Consider the following 22,828-nt stretch of genomic DNA (forward strand, 5'->3'; position numbering starts at 1 on the left):
TTTTAATGGCCTGGGCTTATATGGGGTTTTGACTCTAAATTCTCGTATGTTCCTACTGTTGAGGTGGTTTCTGGAATTTCAGACTTTTAATTCCCCGACTCACTCATGGTTGGTGTTCTGTTTACGTTGGATCTCCTACTCCTAATGAATTTCAAGATCGATTGATGTTCTGTATAATTGATCAGCAATTTTACTTGAACATAGCTGATTCCAACATGTTTTACCCTTTGATTTTTCTGGGCAGAAGAAACTTATAGCGCGTAACAGAAGTTCAGTTATTAGGGCTGTGAGCATTGTTGCAGCAGGGTCAGGTCTATGGTACGCAAAAGACACTGGTAATTTCACTTCTATTGTAAAAGTGAATACATGTATTAATATTAATGAAAAAAAATTGGTTTACTTGCTGAAAATTTCACCTCTATGAGAAAACCAATTATTCGTGTGAGTTTTATTTAGTTCATTGGAGATGAAGATTTATAAACTCTGGCTTACTAATTGGTCACGAACACAATTTCAGAAGGTACTACGATAGCATTATCGTTCCCAGCCCCGTTGCGAGAATCTTTGCGTGTGATTCACCGGCTTCCCGAAACAATATATCCACGCTCGTCCTTTCTCAACCCAGAGAGCTCACATCTCGGTTTGTTACTCAATTCGTGGAAATTTTTTCAATCCCCAAATAGAAATATTTGGCTCATTGATTTCTTGAATCTCGGTAAATTACAAAGGCGTTTCAGGGCTTCCGATATATTCGCTTAGAGCTGCCGACCCAAGCCCAGCAGCGGAGGAGAAGACATCGAAAGAAATCCTGAGGCAATGTTTGGGATGCCTGGGGAGAGACTCTTTTGCAAATGCTGCTACTAGGGTTGGACCTACTGTTGTCAATATCTCCATCAATCAGTGTATGCACGCACGCTCTCTTCTGTTATTGCGTTTTTATCATCATTGTTCCGGTCAAAAAGGGATTTGAACTGCAATTTTTGTTTGCAGCACTGTACGTGTTTGGCGGTGGTGGTGGAAGTATCGGCTCGGGAACGATTATTGACGAGAATGGAACTATTTTAACGTGCGCTCATAACGTGGTCGATTTTCACAATGGGGGAAGAATGGCGCCCAAAGGAAGAGTTAGTACATGTTTTAGTCTCCCGATTTCTTTATCTTTCGGTCAAACATATCAATATCATCCCGTCTACTCAAGTATATGAATCCTTTTCTTTTTCTAGTCTTAGCCGTGGCAGTGAAACATATACCTACATACTGATTTGAGTGTTATAATGGAAAATGGAAGTTTTCATTCTTTGTTTAGTTTGCGAATGCCTATGATACCTTGTTTGCGAGCAGTTATTTTAGATTCTGTTAAGACTCCCTAAGTGAAATAGAGTGTAATTTAGCAAATTTTTAGTCACATTTTTGTATGAATAGGTTATTAGGAGAGAGACTCATTAGAGTTTATGAGAAGAATTATCCGGTTAATTATTTTAGTTTCTCCAATTTGTTAAGTTGAATAATATTTTCAGGTTGATGTTACATTGCAAGATGGTAGGACGTTTCAGGGTACAGTAGTGAATGCCGATCGACACTCTGATATTGCCATCTTGAAGATCGACTCCAAAACTCCACTGCCGGTCGCAAAACTTGGATCTTCGAGTAAACTTAGACCCGGAGACTGGGTCATAGCCTTGGGATGCCCTCTTTCCCTTCAGAATACTGTTACCGCCGGTATTGTGAGGTTGTTATACATTGCTTTATTTTTTAATTTTTTAATCTATTTAAAACAAGTGCCTGTAGTAATAGATACCGTTGGAAGTAGTCAAGCTACTTAAAATCTTTCATTCGTGAGTCACGAGAAGATTGTCCTAGTGTTTTATCCTAACTTTGGTTTCTCGATTCTTCAAATGTAGCTGTGTTGATCGTAAGAGCAGCGATTTGGGCATTGGAGGATTGAGGAGAGAGTATTTACAAACGGATTGCGCAATTAATCCGGTATATCTCTCTCTTCTCTCTCTCTCTCTGAGGGGTCTTCCTTCATATCGTTTATCATGGGAAATAATGGTGTTTGGCAATTGTGGATATAGGGGAACTCTGGGGGTCCTCTTGTTAATATTGACGGAGAAATTGTGGGGGTTAATATTATGAAAGTTCTTGCTGCCGATGGATTGAGCTTTGCCGTGCCAATCGACTCTGTCACTAAAATAGTAGAGCATTTCAAGAGAAGTGGGTATGGTGTTCTGCTACTTGAAGAGACATTGTTCTTCACAATAAAAAAAAAAAAAAAATTATAAAACATTTAGATTCTTAATCAATAAGAATTCCCATCAGGACATTATTGACCCGGTTGATGTTTTTCACAGGAGGGTTGTTAGGCCTTGGCTCGGCTTGAAAATGATTGATCTTAATGATATGGTCATCAAACAGCTAAAAGAGAAAGATGTGGCTTTTCCCAATGTTAAGAGAGGAATTCTTGTGGCCATGGTATTATTCTTTACCACCCTTTTATTCTGCTATATAAAATTCCGGTATCAATGTGAAAAAGAACTTTCGATGGAATAAAACGACGAGATACAAGATAAACGGGTATCTCCGAAAAAGGCTAAACCTGGCACAATAGTGTCATTTCTTTTTTTATATCATTCTTTCACATCTCTATTTATTGAACTATTGCTTACCCTAATGAATCGGCTATATTGTTAATTTTCTTCAGTTTCAAATATCAAGCCTTCATCTCAAATCTACAAATTCAAGACTTAAAAGCAACAGTTCTTACCAACTTATATTATACTCGAATAGCTTTGCCTTAATCTGCAAGTCATTATACTGTGCACTCTTATGGTACTTGAAATGCATTGGTTTGACGTAATGGGCCGAGGATAGATCCCTGATTCATTTGCCGTTTGTTACGACAACAAACTAAAAGACGACATGTCTTGTATTGAGGAAAAAATATATATTAAGATTGAATGGATAGGCGTAGCCGTGCAGAAGTGAAAATGAACGAAAATATTAAAACTTTAACGTGGCATGTCATTGATATCGAAGACGCAAAGCAATTTTGAAATGTTGAACAAAAATATATATTTAGTAGGAGATACTCATTATAGTACTTGAAAGGCAGCGGTTTGATGTGTCTAATGTTATCATTGGCGAAGGTTACACCGAGGTCACCTGCGGATCGAGCAGGGTTCCAACCCGGTGATGTTGTCGTCGAGTTTGATGGAAAGTCTGTTGGAACTATCAAGGAGGTATATTCTTCTCCCAATACTGTTTGACATTTTTGTCGCATGGAAGAAGAAAATATAATTATTCTATTCTCTTTATATATTATGTAAAACATAACATACCATATCAACAGCTTAGTGGCATCATGTTAAAAACAGTATATATGGACGATCATTATTGTGAATGATTTATAATTGGGAAGTTTCTCTAATCTTTTTCGAGAAAGTAAAAGAGGGTCCGTATTTGTTTCCTAACTGTTTGTAATGATAAGCTTTGTATTGAGGTGATTGTGGTTGGCAGGTGATTGAAACAATGAGTGATAGAGTTGGAGAACCCTTAAAGGCGGTCGTTAAAAGAGATGCAGATAGATTAGTTACACTCACTGTTATTCCAGAGGAATCTAATCCTAACATTTGATAGTATTTTTGGCGTGTTGTGTACTTATCTTTGTAGACTTGTTTTTATTGAACAATATATATACCGCACTGGGTAGCAATAGTCATTGATAAGAAACGTTAAGCAGTCAATTTATGGAAAGTGCTCGATGGTATTTTGTTAAAAAATAGTGGGTATATTAATCCCTTGAAGACCAGAAGGGATTATATCAGCGGGTAATTGTGCTTTGTGGAAGCTATACAAAATCGCGTTCTTCCATTAAAAACATACTTGTTTTCCAGGCCTTATTGGGAGAAGTATAATATTTGCTTTGCATTGTTAAACTTAAACATACTTTGTTGTCCAAGTCCCAACAGCTTTGACAATAAAGGTGATCGTACGGTTCCAGATCAGTTTTCATCTCTTTAGTTTTGGCACTTAAAAAGAGCCGACATTAATGTATATTGTATACTATACACGAAACGAGAGTTCAGCGGGATTGGAACTTGGAAGTTACATACCCGTTTCAAGGAAAAGAAAAAAAAAATTAGTCCCTATAAGCTATAACCGACAAGAGTGTACCAAGGCAATGTGCAGGTATCTGGAATTTATATTTTTGCTCAGTCCACGTATTTAATATGTTACTATGTACACGCAAAGATCTGCAGTTTTAACTAGCAGAGCCAACAGAGATTTCAAGATAAGTTATTAGTAGAAACTTTCTCAAATATTTACATGGTAAATCACTTCCCTAAAAAGAAACCAAAGAAAAAGCAACGATATAGTATTAACAGGAACAGCCACCGAATCAGATCAGATTTCTTCAAGTATTTACCATGATAAGATATCTTCAGAATGTTTGATCAGGTTTCAGAAAATTATAATACTCTAGCTGTGTCATCTCTCCGCCATTCACTGGGTTGAATTCGCACCGATAGAAGCTGCATCAAATATCGAATTCAAGAAATTAGTAAAAAGAAATTTTGTGGTTGACATACACAGCGAGACATTCAACTATGTCCAAGAAGCATAAATACTTCAGCTTTTGCCCACCACACTGATCATAAGCTTTTTATACGTATAAAAAGTAGGCTCATCGAAATAGTCACTTCTCAATATATATGGTTACGGTTCATAAACTTTTACAGTGCTATGCTTTCTCGCGGAAGCATCGTTGATTGAGCACAACTACAAATCCAGCCATGATATTGCTGGCACTAAGATATTCCAAGCCATTTTAGGGTAGTGGAGACTTTATGAGAACTTTTATCAGCAGATTTGCTCTAAATGAAAATTACTCTGTTTGACAAACTAGCTTGTACCAGAAACCTTTTTCCAGCTCCTAATTTTTGTCCGATATCAATCAGAACCTGGAAATATCTGCATTCGGTTGAATCACTGTGTGCAGAGGTGGAACAATTTTTCTATCAGCCCTCTAGAGCTCTATCTACGCAGGTATCACATAGAAAAGAGGCAACATATAGTAGAACCAAACCAAACCACCGTTTTCTGCAAAGATAAATGCAAATTATGAGATCCATACGATTAGTTTCTTGTTTTACCTTCCATCCATTCCGAGAATCACAACGATGTTCTTCTGCTGGGCAAAAGAGACTATGTGCTGCAACCCTTCTTGCAAATGAAATTGAGCCACCGACCACTCCGAGCTGAAATACTTTGGCAGCACACCTGCGCACCACCAACAAAATCAGGTCCACTCTCCAAAGGGAGGAAAAGAAAACCCCGATTCAATAATGTCATGTTGCTCGACTCAAATCAAACAGCCAACAAGATTCTCAACATCCGAGTTCCATAGCATTCTATAGTTATTAACAGGGGAAAAAAAAAACCAAATTCTTCCAACCAAGTACTCAGCGAGGAAAGAATTGATGCATGGACTACCAATTGGAAAGAGAAAAGTTACCTTTCATGAAGGAAAGAGACGGGATGGCTGATGGATTCGAAAGATTGGGGTCAGGCGAAGTACGTGACATAGTCTCATTTGCCAGAAGCCCTGAATCAACCTTGAGAGTGAAAACATGCACAGTTCCCTTGTCACTTGATACAGCTAACCACTGTGCCGACGAAGAGAAAGCAAGACTGTATATCTCTGCTCGGTCAGCGCCTCTCCTCACCTGCATAAAAAAGCCGTGGAAAAACGTATTTTGTTTCAATTTGTTTTCACACTAAAACCTTTTCAGTACTCGAGCTTCTTTACTTCTCAAATCTTGTATTTCCTTTTTTAATTTCTTTCAACGAGACCCAATTTCCTACCAAAATGCTTTTAAGAATTTCGAACTCCAATACTATGAACTGCTAGCCACTTATACTTGCAACACTCAAACACACAAAACTATATGAAATCGAGCAACTTAGGATGCCAAAAGCAGTCCAACTCATAAATCCCTAGATAGAAAACTTTTGATATTTGCAGCTCAAACTCTGCCAGAACAAGTTATACGTAAATATATACGTAATATCACTACCTATGTGGTCAACCGGAATTCAATTAATGTAATTATATAACCGAAAATCATATATATCATAGTGTAAGGTTGTCATGAATGCAATAGTTTTAGTTGGGATCGTTTATCTTAGTACATTTTTGTTAGTCGCAAGTGTTTCATGTAAACTAAAGTGAAGATGGTGTTTGGGTATTATCATACAAAGAAAGAATAAGTTCAGGTTATTAAAAATTTAATCACACATGTACTAGCTCATTTTAATGAAATCCCTAGTATTAGCAAAGAACATGATCACAACATTAGATTAAGATTAGATTACAGGTATCATCAAATGAACCAGCGATCATAGTGTTCTTCCCAAACTTAGCAATCAAAATAAATTACACGGACGGATAGACGAGAGCATACCTCTTGAAGCAAAGTACCGTCCAAAGTGTTGAAAACCCTAACGAGAGTGCCCTTACTACTGGCAGTGGCCAAAAGTCTTCCATCTTGCGTGAGCGCGAAGCAAGCGATCCTGGAATCATGAGCCATAATAAACTTGGTCCTCTTTGAGCCGTAGTGCTCCACTCTGACCTGTCCCTTCTGGAGCCCCGGGCAGACGAGCACGACGGGGCTTGCCGCGTGAGAAACCTCGCAGAGCCCCTTGGGGTTCGCGATGGTCTCGATCTGGTGTAAAAGCTTGAGATCCGCGAAGTTGTAGACGAAAATCTTCTGAGCCAGAACCACCACGATTCGGTCTCGTCGGAGCCTGACGCCGCGGACCTCGGATCGGAACGAGAGCTCGCCGATGCATCGCGACTGGTGGTCGTCCCAGATCATGACCTTGTTGATCGGGTACTGCGGGTCGGGTCCGCCGCCGACAAGGGCGAGGATGTTGCACCGGAAGAGCATCTGGACGAGGCCGATCCCGCCGCCGGCCGAGAGCGGGTTCCCGCCGGAGCCGCCGGGGAAGTCTCGGCGGAAGATCTCGCGGAATGGATCGCAGTTGTAGATTCGGAAGCCGGAGTCGGTGCCGGCGGCGAAGCAGCCGTGGTCCTGGTTAAAGCTGAGGTGGAGGAGCGTCGGAACTCGGCCGGGGCTAGGGTTAGGGCTTTGGTGGTCTTGGAAGGACGGCAGAGAAGAATACGCCGCGGCCGCGACTCCGGCGATGGCTGAGGAGGAATCGGGTTCGGATTCCGGTTCGGAGACGGGTAGGGATAGGGTTTGCTGTATGGAGGTGGAGGGAGATAGAGTCTCAGCCATCGCAGAGGATTTGAGAAGGTTCGGAAGATGATAGGATAGATTGATTGCTTGTCTTGTCTCTCTGGCTGCGTAAGGAAGGAAAAGCAGTACACAAGGAATGGTTTTATTTCGGGTGAGAATATCAAACGGTGATGGTGCTAACCTTTGTTGCGGGACCCGCTCATAGTCTATTGGGGTCGGTCAAATTATAATTGTTTTGTTTTTTTTGTTTTCCGATAATTGTGTTTCATTTTGTTTTAATCAATCAGTGTTTTGTTTTTCATTTTTTGATTTTATTAACTAGGAGATGCGCACTCAAAACAATGATATCTGCTTAAAAATAAATACAATAATTCAATTGTTTAGCAGCAAAAAAATATAAGCAGACTATACATATAATTGGCAGCTTTGTTTCCTTGTTAGTATAAAGTATAAACAATATATATATATATATATATATATATATATATGATAAATAATCCTGTAGAGCAAATTTATTGCATCTAAGAACGTGAGAAGAATGAGTAATGCCTACTTCGTTGATGCGGTCTAATTAGTAGATTTTTTTTTTTTTTTTTTTTTAATAGTAGTGGTTACTTACAGACGGAGGTGTTATATTACATGGATGGATTATCAATTCTTCGTTGATCTAAAGTGTTGCTGGTCAGGATGGAGTTTGTATGGCAGATTGCACAATCGTTTAATAAACAGTCAACACAATATGAAAATATTAAAGAGAGTGTACTAATTCTTGTAGTTAATAATTCACTCAGCTAACTAAATGTCTTCAAATTAACGGGCAAGTTATGTAAAAAGATTGGTCATGAATGAGTATTGTCGCTGTTGGCTTTTTATTACTTTAAATTTTGGCAAGTGCAAACTCTTTCAATCTGGGAGACAATTTTTATTCAAACATCTGTGACTTTAACTTCAATTATAATAGCTTGACAATTTTGATATTTGTTTTTTATTTGCTCTTTTTTTTTTTAATCAATGATTGATGAAAAACGTTTTAAATAATGAATAAATTCACTATTTTCTCGATAATAGGACAGAATATCGGTTTCTTAACGGATAGAGGGCTTTCGGGCATTAAGGACCAAAATTTCCAAAATTTTTGCCAAATTGAAATGAAAGTTTCTTTTCGGTGATTTACGATAATGTTCCCGAACTAAAAAAATATGAAGAAAAAATCTAAAATATATCGTATTATCCAAAAAAGAAGAAAATAGTTCCGACGAAGAGTTCCATAAGGATGCTGGAAATTACAATTCTGTTAACAATCAGAACAAATTTTTTGATTCCGATGAACCGTGCGGACGGAAGAAAATTTCCGTCCTCTTTTGGTTCCGGTGCGTAGGATTACTCAGAAAGTCATTGCTTTATATAAAAAAACATTAATTTTATTTATCCATTTATAGTAAAAAAAAAACATATATAAAAAAATTAGAAATCAAAACCAATATCATCAAAACCACCGGCGTCATAAGAAGCAGCATCGGAAACAATATCTTCGATAAGAAGCCCACCCAGAAGCCCGACTCCAAGCCCCATCGCCATGTTCCATCCGCCTCTATTTGGCTTATGCGGCTTCTGATACCCATACCCGCATTGCTGATGTGGCGCCTTCATCAGATGATTTGGCCTAGGCTATGCTTATCCGTATCCGGCGCCAGGTCAGCAAGCAGGGTACGCGTATTCGATGGCGATGCTAGGTCAGCAAGCGGGGTACGGGTATCCGATGGCAGCGCCACATTAGCAAGGCGAGTATGGGTATTAGAAGCCACAAAAGCCAAAGAGAGGCGGAGGGAACAATGTGATGGAGCTTGGAGCCGGGCTTCTGGGTGGGCTTCTTACTGGAGATATGGTTCGATGTTGCTACTTATAACGCCGGTGGTTTTTGACGATGTTGGTTTTGATTTCTATTTTTTGTTATATATGTTTGTTTTGTACTATATAAATGGATAAATAAAACGTTTTTTTTTTTTTTTTTTTTTTTTTTACATAAAGCATTGGCTTTCCGAGTAATCCGTATCCTCCCAATATTGGAATGCCCAAATCATCCACAAGATGTCACATCACCGAATTGGCTATTTAACAAAAAATTACTAAATGTTAGCTAATTAGAAATTGCTCTAGTTTTAGTTGGCTAGTTTGCTAAATTTTTTTTAATAGTTGTGGTTACTTACACACGGAGGTGTTAATGATATGGATGGATTATTAATTCGTCATTGATCTAAAGTGTTGTTGGTCATGAAGGAGTTTGGATGACAACCTCAATTATTATTTTGGAAAAATGATACAATAAGCTTTTAAGTTTTAACAGAGTGTGATTATATTGTCGCTCGAGGGGAGTTTGGGACTTGGATTGCTTGCCAAAGGTAGCATGGAATTGATCTCTGACTCCGTCGTAAATCTTTGCCTCGTCTTCTTCCATTTTTAATGATTTTTCAATCCGCTCTGACTATGTTGATTTAGCCAAAAATATCGTTTGGTGGAGAGAGAGAGAGAGAGAGAGAGAGAGAGAGAGAGAGAGAGAGAGAGAGAGAGAGATCTAAATATATGTTAATTAATAACCAAATAAATGCTATTCAAAATGAGAGAGAGAGAGAGAGAGAGATTTAAATATATGCTAATTAATAACCACATAAATGCGATTCAAAATTCAAATTGAAAATTGCCAAAAAATACAAACCGTACAAACATAAAAGGGCAATATTGAAATGCCCCAATCATCCACAAGATGTCATGTCACCGAATTGACTATTTACCAAAAATTTACTAAACGTTGTCTAATTAGAAATTCTTCTAGTTTTAGTTAGCTAGTTTGCTAATTATTTGTTTTATATAAATAGTTGTGGTTACTTATACATGGAGGTGTTAATGACATGGATGGATTATCAATTCGTCACGACAGAGTTTGGATGACAACCTCAATTATTATTTAGGAAAAATGATCCAATAAGCTTTTAGGTTTTAACAGAGTGTGATTCTATTGTCATGAATGGATACAAATTCATGCATTTTTTAAATAATTTTTTGTTTTTCTATGGACGGATAATTCTCTAATCAGGACAGCTGAAATATATATGCCCGACCATTTTTTGTATCGAAATAGAACATAAAGAAATTCATGCATTTTTTGTAATTTTTAATTTTTTTTATGATGACTGTGCAATGCCCGCACACAATTAAAATATTTCGATTGATTTTTGTATCGAAATGAAACGGATAAACCAATTCCGTTCGTTTTGATCCGAATTCAATATTATATTTAGATCATTTCATTTGTGAGATCCAATAACTAAAAAAAAAACTACTCTCAAATTGTCCACGTGTTGTATTTTTTGTGTTCCTTATAAACATCACTTACGTGTTACTCTTTTGATTGTTGGATGGTTTTGAGATTGAATCACATTATAATTAAAATTGTATCAAAACCAAACTAATTCTCGATGTTGGGCTACATGTTCCTACAAACTTTACGTATAAACTTCGAGCTCAAATTGTTTAATCTAGGGTGTGAGTGGGGTATAATAAGTCCCACATCAAGATGTATTCAATTGAGTTAGTAGTCAAGGTATGTTTAAATATTCAATTGAGTTAGTTATTTTAATTTTCAAAGGTTTGATCTCAAAATAAAATAAATAAATAATCGGAGAAAAAAAAAATCAAAGAACCCATTATCCAAAAACCACCAATAGTACCAACCGATAAAGAATCGACTCGACTGAAATCGGTTGAGAAGAAATTTAGAGTGGAGAAACATAAAAAAAAAAAAAAAACAGTGAATAGAAATATTTGCGACATGTAATTTTATGATTAGTCATGAACGCGTATCGTCGCGGTTGGTTTTTTATTACTTTAAATTCTCGCAATTACTTGCGCAAAATAAAATGAAATTTTCTTTCCGGATCGCAAACTAAAAAAATATATTTTTTAAGAAGTCTAAATATATCCTATTATCCAGAAAAAATTAAAAGTCCGACGAACAGTATTCCGTTAACAATCGGAAGGAATTTTCCGTCCTCGTTCCGGTGCGCTGGGCAAGATTACTCGGAAAGCCAATGCTTTATATAAAAAAACATATAGTACAAAAAACCAACCATTTATTTATAGTACAAAAAAAACATATATAAAAAAAAAAACTAGAAATCAAAACCAACATCATCAAAACCACCAGCGTCGTAAGAAGCAGCGTCCGAAACCATATCTCCGATGAGAAGGCCACCCAAAAGCCCGGCTCCAAGACCCATCGCCATGTTCCCTCCGCCTCTCTTCGGCTTATACGGCTTCTGATACCCATACCCGCTTTGCTGATGTGGCGCCGCCATCGGATACCCGTACCCCGGTTGCTGACCTGGCGCCGGATATGGATAAGCGTAACCCGGGCCACCCTGACCCGGATAACTCGGACCCGCCTGACCCGGGTAGCTATGTCCCATCGGCGCAGGAGCCGGGTAGCTCTGTCCCGGATACGCCTGAGCCGGATAGCTCTGCGCCATCGGCGCCGGGTGCGGCTGAGCCGGAGCGGTGAATTTGTCGCCGACTTTGACGGAGAGATCGAGCGTTCCTTTGGACTTGCCGTTCTTGAGGACGACGGCGTAGCTGAGGCGGCTTTCGGGGGCGGCGAGGAGGTCCTTGAGAGGCACGTGGACTTGGCCGATTGGTTTGTCGCCCAGGCTTCGGTCCGAGAGGAGGCGGATGGTGAGGCTGAGCTGGCCCTGCGAAGATTGGGGGTCGGGGACCGAGAATTTGAAGGTGTGGTTCCATCTAGGGTTTGGTCCCGACTCTTTGTGCACGGGCGTTCTCTGTGTCGCGTCTGGGATCCACGCGCCGCTGATTGACGCCACTGCGTACACGTCCATTTTGGAGAAGAGGTTTACGTCTTTCAGCCCTGTGGCCTGTATTAGGGTTACTTCCATGGGTATCAACTCCATCGATGATTTTGGCTTTGCTCTGTCGTCTGTTTGTTTCTGAAGATTTCGAATTTTGGGTCGAAAAAAGAAAAAAAGAGATGTTTGCTTGTTTGATTGTTTTGAAGATAGATATTTAGTTTTGGGAGTCGTATGTGTATATATATATTGCGTGGATAATGGAGGAAAATGTGGGAAGCTAGAAGAACGATGATGTATAACCGACTGGAATTTGTTGGGATTTTACTAGAATAGTCGCGTAAGCGTGTGATTCGTTGTTATTTTGTTCTTTTAAGTTTAAATTATTATATGTTAATATCGCAAGCTTAAAGACGGCGATAACGCGTTATTTCATATTTGTTTAATTCTGTTCAAAAGGTTTTTGGAATTCATTCGAAGAAGAGTAGGGATTAAGACTCGCATCTTCCGTTTTTTTAGAGGTAGTTCATATACAAGACGTACTTGATTATGTTATCATCATTATAAGATAATAAGGAATGGTAGAAGGTTCCTAAAAAAACAAAAGGATGGTAGAAGGAAATTCCTGCGGTTTTATGGCTTTCTATACTTTACTAAAAGAGAGTGAAAGTTGAATTACTATATCATCCTTCACAAATTTAATAAAAATCCTTCTACCCGTAGGATATAATTGGGATATTTGTCCCCAAAAGCTTTGAATTTAACCGACTATTGTCTTCCACTTGGTACAGGTGTACATTATGTATTCAGCCATGCCCGTTAGTGCATGCAGTAATAACTATTGATATATATATATATATATATATATATATATATATATATATATATATATATATATAACAATATAAATGGTTTACTTGGTCGATGGAATCTTTTTTAGACAGACAAAAAGAATTTATTTTTATCTTTGGAAACTTTATGACTATTGAGTTATTACTGCATGTAAATGAAAGTGTGTATACATATCACTGGTTTGATTTGGATAGTTATGACATGCAATTATATTGTTGTACACCAATATATACAGAAAATCGTAAAAATAATATTTGTGCACTTTGATGTTAGCGGTAAGAGAGATATCTCCATACATATCCACTAAAAAAATTATGATATTAACGCAATTCATGGGTCAAGTTTAAGTTAGGTGTTGACACCACACAACTACACGTATAATTGTTTAGTGACACATGGTTTTAAAGGATAGCTACGGTTTCGAAGATATTTTATTACGTCCTCATATTTGTGGACTATTTAAACGGTTTAATGTCATAGACGAATCCCCAAAACAAAATTCATCTACTCTCAAAAAAGTATACATATCGCCTGAGACTATTTCCCCTTTGCCACTAAGATCCACTATCAACTTCAATAGATTTGACTCTTATTCTAAGGTAAACTGCTCCTCTCATTATATAAATGTATTAATAGATAATCATAGTATTTATTACAAGTTTGTAAATATACTTTGAGCAACTAAAAAGTGTATATATATATATATATATATATATATATATATATATATATATATATATATAGCGGGCTTAAAAAAAAGTATATATATCGTATTAACGAATATTGATTTTTTTTATATTCAATCACATACGAATCTCAAATAATTTTTTTTTTTCATATGAACATTCTCCATTTAAGTTTCAATTAAATTTTCTTCGTCCAGTAATAATATTTTCTACCCATCCATAAAAGATGATACTATTAGTTAAACTATTTAAGAAATATTTAAATGATATCTTCTGTTTTACGTCAGAACTAAATGATATCTGTTTCTCCCACACAATAACTATAAAATATGTAATTGTACCGCTTCTGCAACATAATAAAATTTTAAACAACTGAATAGTGTCTCTCTTATGTTACTTATATTAAATGAACGTCTCTCTGTCTTTTCTATGCCTTCTTATGGCTATTTTGTAATTTAATACAGAAGTTTATAATGGCGTAGATTCAGTGAATAAAATATATAGTTACTACTACTTAGATATCACATAGATATTGTTATTTACTTTACGTGTTCTCCACCAATTTTTGTTTTATTACTTTATACAATTAATAAGCAGATAAAAATAGTATTAAATAGGCTATATCAATACATGTATATCAGCTGAAAATAATAATTCGTGTATTAACATATTCTTTTTGTTTTCATTGCAGGGACTAAAAAAAACCACCATCAGCTTTTTATTCGTGCTGCTATTAATCTTTTACTACATTTATAACAAGTAAGTTTTCCGGTTTATTTTTTGCATGTGCTTTAATATAAAAATTATCCGTTTTAACTACATATAATTTTCTTAGATTATATATATGTGTATCAGCTCACAAATTTGGTTCGTTTACCTAATATATACGTTTGGTTTTGATTGGCTTTGATTGCAGGGTCTGGAAAAACGTCATCGGTTCTTTATCTCTACTGCTATTAATCTTTTATTGTATTAATAACGAGTAAGCTCCCCCCTTTATAATTTGCTTTTGCAAATGGTGTTACTAAAAAAAATCTGTTTTTGCTACAAATAATATTCTTAGTGTTAGAAAATAAATGAGGATAATTTTTTTGCGGTATAATATTTTTTCAGGTACATTCTACATTTAGTTTGACTGTTGCTCTTTCAGTGCTGTTTGCTTAAACACGATCACCTATTCTACATGTAAGTCGTTTTAATAACCACACCAACTTACAATACTTTTACAACAGTCTAGATAATGTTTTCTCTTTTCCAATATTGTAATTAATAAATAATTGTGCATGCTTACAGTAGTAAATATAATTGTTCGCCTGAGTTATATCCCGAGTCATGACTGTGATGACCTAGATATTAAGCTAATATAATCTTTCAGTGTTGTTTGCATAAACAGATCACCTATTCTACATGCAAGTCGTTTCACTTATTAAATAGATCAACTTACAATACTTTTACTCCAGTCTAGATAGGTAGTGTTTTCACTTTTTCAATGTTGTAATTAATAAATAATTGTGCATGCTTACGGTAGTAAATATAAGTGTTCGCGTGAGTCAGATCTCAATTCATAACTGTTACCTAAATATTAAGCTACTATAATATTATACTCTAATTAATAATTTTTGTGCATGCTTAGAGTAGTAAATATAATTATTCACCCTACTCGGATCTCGAGTCATAACTAACACGTAGATATTAAGCTAATATAATATTCTGACCAACACATATTGAAAATTAGATTATTTAATTTATTGGCTGGAAAATAAATTATTTAATTTATTGGTTGGACGTTTATTTTCAACTTATACGTATACGTATCTCTTATCTTAAAAAAATAGTAAACCAAAAAAAACATGTAAGAGTAGTAAGAATAAATATTACATATGCACTATGTGTTAATTGTTTAATTTAAAATATTATTATTTATTTGTTTATATGACTGCATTCACTCTTAGTTATCTTTTTTTAACCACTCTTGGTTATTGAACTAACCACATTGACATGTTCTTTTGGTTGGTGTTTATAAGTCATGGGTAGAAAACGTATAAATACTTTTTCATGTGATCCTAATCAAAGAAAAAACAAACAATGTAGATCTAATATTATGTTCACAAATACTAAATATTCAAATATTGAAATTTTAAACATTACTTCTAGACCATCAACTTCATCCCATTATATTCCAACTAGAATATCACAAAATAATTGTAATATGAAAACGGCACCACAAGAAGTAGCACCAGTATCACTAGAAGATTCATATTTAGATTTGGGCGATTGTAAATATTGTTGTCAATATTGTGGTGCTTATTTTTGGTTGAATGAAAGTAAAAATGGTAGTGAGCCATTAAAATATAATTTATGTTGCCAAAAAGGTAAAGTTAAATTACCTTTACTGAAAGACAGTCCTCCTATACTAAATCATTTGTTAGACTATTATGACGGACCAGAAAGTGTATACTACAAAAAAAATATTCGCACATTAAATTCCATGTTAGCTTTTACATCTTTTGGTGCAAATATAGATTCAAACATAAACAGCTCGCATGGTCCGTATATTTTTAAAATATGTGGCCAAGTACATCATTTACTGGGATCTTTATTACCTACTGACGATAAGCCTCCGAGATTTGCACAACTATATATATATGACACAGAGAATGAAATCCAAAACAGAATGTCAACGCTTAAATTTGATGACCCTTCTAGAGTAATTACGGAATCAATTATTCAGAAATTACTTCATATGTTAGATGAAACAAATATATTAGTTAAAATTTTCAGAACTATAAGAGACCGATACAATGAAACGAACATTCCATGTATAAGACTTCGACTTTTAGGTCGTCGAAATTCTGATTCTAATCAATATGATTTACCAACATCAAATGACATTGGTGGGTTAATTGTTGGTGACATTGGAGATTGTGAAAAAGGAAAAGATATTATTGTAGAAACAAAATCAAATAATCTACAAAGAATTACAAAATTACATCCTTCATATATGTCACTGCAATACCCATTACTCTTTCCATATGGAGAAGATGGATATAGACCAGATTTAAAGTGGAATACTGATCATTTGAAGAAGAAACCTATACGAAAAAGGATTCCAATGAGAGCGGTATATTGCTATCAAATACAACAACGTTATAATCACACGAGTACTCTACTAAGAAGTGGTAGATTATTTCAGCAATATTTAGTCGACGCATTTGCCTCCGTAGAAGAAGATCGATTAGATTTTGTACGAAAAAATCAACAAAATTTGAGGTCAGAAATATATCAAGGTATACAAGATGCTATTAGAAGAGGAGATACTGATGCAAATACTATAGGAAAAAGAATTATTCTTCCATCGAGTCACACTGGAAGTCCAAGATATATGATGCAAAATTATCAGGATGCGATGGCAATTTGTAGAGAGTATGGAAATCCTGATTTATTTGTAACATTTACTTGCAATCCAAAATGGCCAGAAATTACAAGAGCGTTATCTATGATTCCTGGCCAAAAAACAGAAGATAGACCTGATATAACAACAAGAGTATTCAAAATGAAATTAGATCAAATACTTAAAACAATCAAATCAGGAACTATATTTGGACCGATTATTGCTTATTTATACGTTGTTGAATTCCAAAAAAGAGGATTACCACATTGTCATTTCTTATTTTGGTTACTTCCCGAAAACAAGATACATGAACCTTCACAAATAGATAACATAATTTCGGCAGAGATACCAGACCCTAATACAGATTTATTGGGATATAACATAGTGACTCAATTTATGATACATGGGCCATGTGATCTTGCTAAAACTAATGCTGCGTGTATGAAGAATTCAATGTGTTCAAAAAAATTTCCCAAACAAATCATAAATGAAACAACAATTGATGAAAATGGAATTATTAACTATAAACGCAGAAATACTAATTTTTATTCAGAAAAGGAACATATTAAATTAGATAATAGATTTGTTGTACCTTACAATAGAGAACTTTGTCTCAAATTTAATGCTCATATAAATAGTGAAATATGTTCGCAGTCAATGTTAATAAAATATTTATTTAAATACTTAACTAAAGGACCGGACCGTATAAGAGCAGCATTTGAAGAGAATATATGTTTAGAAAATTCAGTAGAAACAAATGTAATAGAGATTGATGAAATTAAAAATTATCTTAATTGCCGTTACATTACACCCTACGAAGCTATATGGAGATTATTTGAGTACTCTATACATCATAGAATACCAGCTATTCAAAGATTATCTATTCATTTACCACATACACAAAATATTACATATCGTTCGAATCAGAAACTCGAAAATATTTTACAACAACCTGGAATTCAAAAAACAACTTTAACAGAATGGATGACAATAAATACATCAAATGAAGAAGCTAGAGAGCTTACTTATGCACAATTTCCAAAAAAATGGGTTTGGAATAACAAAGATAAAATTTGGACTCAGAGACATTCTGGTCATACAATTGGACGAACATATTTTGTGCACCCAAATTCAGGAGAGTTATACTATTTACGATTACTACTAAATCATAAAAAAAGTGCTACTAGCTTTGCATCACTAAAGACGATTGACGGCACTATATATCCTACTTTTCAATCTACGTGCAATGCATTGGGATTATTAGGCGATGATAAAGAATGGAATGATTCAATTTTGGAAGCCGCATTTATCTCAACATCAACACAATTAAGACAATTATTTGTTTTGATTCTACTATTTTGTAATGTAAATGATCCAATAAAACTGTTCGACCAACATTGGAAACTCATGACAGATGATATTACATTTAAAATTCGCAGATTATTCAACAATACTAATTTTCACATACCTGATCAAGAACTCTATGATTATGTGTTGTATGAATTAGAAAAAATATTGAATATGAATTCATCAAGCTTGAAAAATTACAACCTACCCCTACCAAAACAATCATTATTAGAAGATTTAAATAACAAGCTTATAAGAGATGAGTTAAATTACGACACAAGTAAATTAAAAGAAGACAATATAAATTTAGTTAGTCATTTAAATGAAGAACAAAAAAAAATTTATGAAAAAATTCTAAATTCGGCTATAAATCAAGAGCACAAGCTATTTTTTATATATGGACACGGAGGAACCGGGAAAACATATTTGTGGAATACTATAATTACTAAATTAAGATCAATTAATGAAATTGTTTTAGCTGTTGCTTCATCTGGAATAGCGTCTTTATTGTTACCAAATGGTAGAACAGCACATTCTCGATTTCGAATACCATTATCAGTAGATACATTCTCTACATGTTACATCAAAAAGCAAACACAATTATCAAAATTAATTGAAAAAACATCTCTTATATTATGGGACGAAGCACCAATGAATAATAAATATTGTTTTGAAGCCTTAGATAAATCACTACAAGATTTGAAAAATAATAGCACACCATTTGGAGGAATGACAATGGTATTGGGCGGTGATTTCCGTCAAATCTTACCCATTGTAGCATCAGGATCTAAAGAACATATAATTGATGCAACTTTAACTAATTCTTATCTATGGAGACATTTTGATATTTTAACTTTAACAAAAAATATGCGACTTACTCGACATAATATATCATTAGAAGAAAAGAATGAAATAAAAGAATTTTCCTCATGGATTTTAAGCATTGGCGATGGTACTGTAGAAGGAATCAAAGATATGGAAAACGAAGATGCTACATGGATAAAGATACCTGAAAAATTCATACTACATTATGATTTAGACCCCATTCAAACAATTTCGAATTCAATATATACTGAATTTTTTACAAATTTTGATAATATTGAATATTTAAAACAACGAACAATTGTATCCCCCAAAAATAAAACTGTTGATAAAATAAATCAACACATTATATCATTATTGTCTACTGAATCCAAAACTTATTATAGTTGTGATACTATTTCAGCATCACATGGAAACGTGGACGAACTTAGTATTCTATATCCGGAGGAATTTTTAAATACACTTATTTTCAATGGACTACCACCACATGAATTAACTCTAAAAATAGGAACACCCATCATGTTATTAAGAAATCTAAATCAGTCATTAGGACTATGTAACGGAACCAGACTACTAATTACACAATTAACTAATAGAATAATTGAAGGACAAATCATTAATTCTGACAGTACAAATGAAAAAGTCTACATTCCTAGAATAGAGATGACTGTACATGAATCAAAATGGCCTTTCGTATTAAAAAGAAGACAATTTCCTGTAAAAATCGCATATGCTATGACAATAAACAAAAGTCAAGGACAATCTCTTGATAGAATTGGTTTGTATATAGAAAATGAAATATTTACTCACGGTCAATTATATGTAGCTTTGTCAAGAGTAAAATCACCAAATGGTTTATCCATATTAATTCATGAATCCATGAATAAATATCCAAATCATGTCAAAAATATAGTTTATAAGGAAATTCTTTATAATACAAAATAGTTACATCATATAAAATTCGAAATTAATTCATTCATGTATATAAAATAATTTTCATGACATAAATATTGTCAATGCCAATAATAACATCAAACAAACAGCACAATAGTCAGCAACAAGAGGTCCGTGAGAGTTCATGATGACTTTATCATTAATTTGAGCATAAGCGAGACTTTCATCTGCTCAAAGAAGAGGTAAACACATTACATTTTTAATGTCAAAGTCATATCATAACGATAAAGACAGTCATTATTGCACATTTTTTTTCTTTAGTTCATTTTCCCCAGTCGTAATAATATGAAACCCTTTATGCTAACCACAACAAAAATATTTTCATAAAATTGTAGAGACTAAATAAAAAATATTTGTTGATTATTATAGGGCCAGAAACAAAGGCCGCAACTCTCCAGTGTAACGATACAATCAACAAAAATATCAAGCGCCAAAGTTGTTGCATGAATATCACAATATTTCAAGAACACCCAACACTCAAAATATATTCAGGTAGTACTTTTTACGTCCGATATAATCATCTTTATGTGTATATTAGTTGTTATTTTATTTAACATTATTTCATACTTCAAATATTTTTTTTATATAGGTAGCAGGAAGCAACATCAAGGAACACAATGAACATTCAAAACATCTCATTAGTTATTTCCATTATTGTATGTATATATATTTTTAAGCCCATTTAGAATTATTTATTATATGCATGTAAACTTTCTATCATTTTTAATTAAATTTGAGCATTTCTTTTTCATTCGTAATAAATTTAAAATGATAATAATGACGATATTTTCACAACAATTTGATTGAAAATCCGGCAATCCAATGTTTAGATCAAGACACTTGACCATAAAATTATCAAACCATCTAAACTAATATGATTGTATATGATGATCATATATCTATATGAGCTCCTGATAACTTAATATATATCATTTTATGAATACTTTCATTGCTAAAATAAAGTAGTACATATCTTCATACTAATATATAAAGAGAAACACACAATATATATATATATATATATATATATATATATATATATATATACTATATATATATATATATACTAAATGCAAATACTACATTTTTTAATATAAAATATGAGGAGCCAATAAATTTCTAAATATTTACATAATATTGTTATTGATCAAATAAACACTAAATTTTAAATCCAAATCAACAAAATTTCACGTACTTAGAATCCGCAGCAACGCGCGGGCAACCAACTCGTTATGCTCTATAAGAAGGGGAAAAAAAAAAGTACAACGGGGCTCCCTGAATTTTTACCTCATATGGAAAAAATAATTACGTCATACACATATTTACATAATTATATTTTTTATCATCATATTTTAAAAATAATACTAAAGTTTTTTAAATGACCGGCTAAACAACTAATCAAAACAACACCCCTACTTTAAAATTATAGTCCAACTATTAACATATTTAGGAAAATAGACAATTTATCATAGCAACATTCTAATATTCCAATAATACCCTTAAGTTAATATTATTAACTATCATAGTAAATAATATCATCCATAACAAAAAAAATTAGTAAAATCTAATTAACAATAACAAAAACTACAGTAAATCTTATTTACCGTAACAAGAACAATAGTAAATCTTATTTACCGTAACAAGAACAAAAGTAAATCTTATTTACCGTAACAAGAATAACAGTAAATCTTATTTACCGTAACAAGAACAATAGTAAATATTATTTACCGTAACAAGAAAACAACAAATCTTATTTACCGTAACAAGAACAATAGTAAATCTTATTTACCGTAACAAGAACAATAGTAAATATTATTTACCGTAACAAGAACAATAGTCAATCTTATTTACCGTAACAAGAACAATAGTCAATCTTATTTACCGTAACAAGAACAATAGTAAATACGATTAACCATAACATTTTTTAGTTAATTTAACAAGAAAAATATCAAAGATGAGGACAGTTAATCTAACAGTAGATACGATTTACTAATTAATTTCGGGAACAATCGATGACAGTAAATCATATTAACCATTGAGTAAATCACTCGTTTCTACGGTAAATAATAACAGTAAATCCGATTTTATTTAGAACGACATACACAACATTACGATATACACAACATTGGTCAGTCTCTATACACAACATTAGTTAATCTTGCACTAAACTATTGATTTTGTAATATTTTAGTCTCTTAAAAAATAATAAAAATGGCAGTCCGAATCTTAAACACTAACACAAGCCACCAAAATCACATAGTGTTCTCAGACAACTTTCGTTCATGCTCTCACTCATTCGGCCAAGTATGCCACGGTCCTCTTCAGGAATCCGATCTCCTTCTCCTTCTCTCCCACCGAATCTCTGGCCAGTTCCTCAGCCCTAACTGTCTTGTTTCTCCCATCAACCTCTCTCGCCTCTAACGAAAGGACTTTTTTCTCCAACTCCGTCGCTCGCTTCTCGATCTCTGCTTTCGCAGCCTTGGAACTCTCGATTTCGCGCTCCAAAGCCTCGATCCTCGCCGATTTCTCTATTGAGGCACGGCTGATATCGGCGAGCTCGGCGTCGGCCTCCTCAACCTCCGATGCCGGGCCGTCTCTCGGCGCTTCAACGCCCTCGTGGACTGAGTGAGAGAGAGAGATGATGAGGTGGAGTCGGCATGG

At 34.4% G+C, this 22,828-nt stretch overlaps 4 protein-coding genes across 8 annotated transcripts; 2 read left to right on the forward strand and 2 right to left on the reverse strand.

Moving 5' to 3' along the window:
- The first annotated feature begins 29 nt into the window (after positions 1 to 29).
- Positions 30 to 3,927, forward strand: DEG14 (Trypsin family protein with PDZ domain-containing protein). Of its 3 annotated transcripts, none has more exons than XM_089630183.1 (11): positions 30 to 108; positions 245 to 335; positions 518 to 640; positions 729 to 902; positions 991 to 1,124; positions 1,518 to 1,729; positions 1,902 to 1,983; positions 2,076 to 2,218; positions 2,352 to 2,472; positions 3,147 to 3,239; positions 3,517 to 3,927. In XM_089630183.1, exons 1-11 carry the CDS (start codon positions 106 to 108, stop codon positions 3,631 to 3,633), a joined length of 1,293 nt encoding a protein of 430 aa, XP_089486309.1. In that variant the 5' UTR covers positions 30 to 105; the 3' UTR covers positions 3,634 to 3,927. The 3 variants fall into 3 exon arrangements, with proteins under 3 accessions (XP_089486309.1, XP_089486311.1, XP_089486310.1); XM_089630185.1 differs by having other exon boundaries at positions 738 to 902; XM_089630184.1 differs by having other exon boundaries at positions 55 to 108; positions 248 to 335.
- Positions 3,928 to 4,168: 241 nt separating this feature from the next.
- On the reverse strand, positions 4,169 to 7,411 carry ATATG18A (Transducin/WD40 repeat-like superfamily protein). Its single transcript, XM_089630186.1, has 4 exons — positions 6,465 to 7,411; positions 5,516 to 5,726; positions 5,154 to 5,280; positions 4,169 to 4,532 (listed from the first exon to the last, which is right to left on the reverse strand). Exons 1-4 carry the CDS (start codon positions 7,299 to 7,301, stop codon positions 4,442 to 4,444), a joined length of 1,266 nt encoding a protein of 421 aa, XP_089486312.1. The 5' UTR covers positions 7,302 to 7,411; the 3' UTR covers positions 4,169 to 4,441.
- A 3,961-nt stretch (positions 7,412 to 11,372) lies between these two features.
- SRC2 (soybean gene regulated by cold-2) lies at positions 11,373 to 12,447 on the reverse strand. Its single transcript, XM_089602124.1, has one exon. The coding sequence runs from the start codon at positions 12,218 to 12,220 to the stop codon at positions 11,429 to 11,431; it is 792 nt and encodes a 263-aa protein (XP_089458250.1). The 5' UTR covers positions 12,221 to 12,447; the 3' UTR covers positions 11,373 to 11,428.
- Positions 12,448 to 13,278: 831 nt separating this feature from the next.
- LOC149380699 (uncharacterized) lies at positions 13,279 to 20,908 on the forward strand. 3 transcript variants are annotated; one of them, XR_016301962.1, is made up of 6 exons: positions 13,348 to 13,566; positions 14,345 to 14,412; positions 14,570 to 14,635; positions 14,767 to 14,838; positions 20,537 to 20,659; positions 20,757 to 20,908. XR_016301962.1 is itself a non-coding variant. In XM_089629758.1 (4 exons), exon 4 carries the CDS (start codon positions 15,680 to 15,682, stop codon positions 20,156 to 20,158), a length of 4,479 nt encoding a protein of 1,492 aa, XP_089485884.1. In that variant the 5' UTR covers positions 13,279 to 13,566; positions 14,345 to 14,412; positions 14,570 to 14,635; positions 14,767 to 15,679; the 3' UTR covers positions 20,159 to 20,250. The 3 variants fall into 3 exon arrangements, 2 of the variants coding, with proteins under 2 accessions (XP_089485884.1, XP_089485885.1); XM_089629758.1 differs by lacking the exons at positions 20,537 to 20,659; positions 20,757 to 20,908 and having other exon boundaries at positions 13,279 to 13,566; positions 14,767 to 20,250; XM_089629759.1 differs by lacking the exons at positions 20,537 to 20,659; positions 20,757 to 20,908 and having other exon boundaries at positions 14,767 to 16,051.
- The last annotated feature ends 1,920 nt before the right edge of the window (positions 20,909 to 22,828 follow it).

This window comes from Urtica dioica, chromosome 11, assembly GCF_054948205.1.
Source record: "Urtica dioica subsp. dioica isolate 48M chromosome 11, U.dioica_male_clone48M_v1_H2, whole genome shotgun sequence".
In the NCBI taxonomy this organism is placed as follows: domain Eukaryota; kingdom Viridiplantae; phylum Streptophyta; class Magnoliopsida; order Rosales; family Urticaceae; genus Urtica; species Urtica dioica.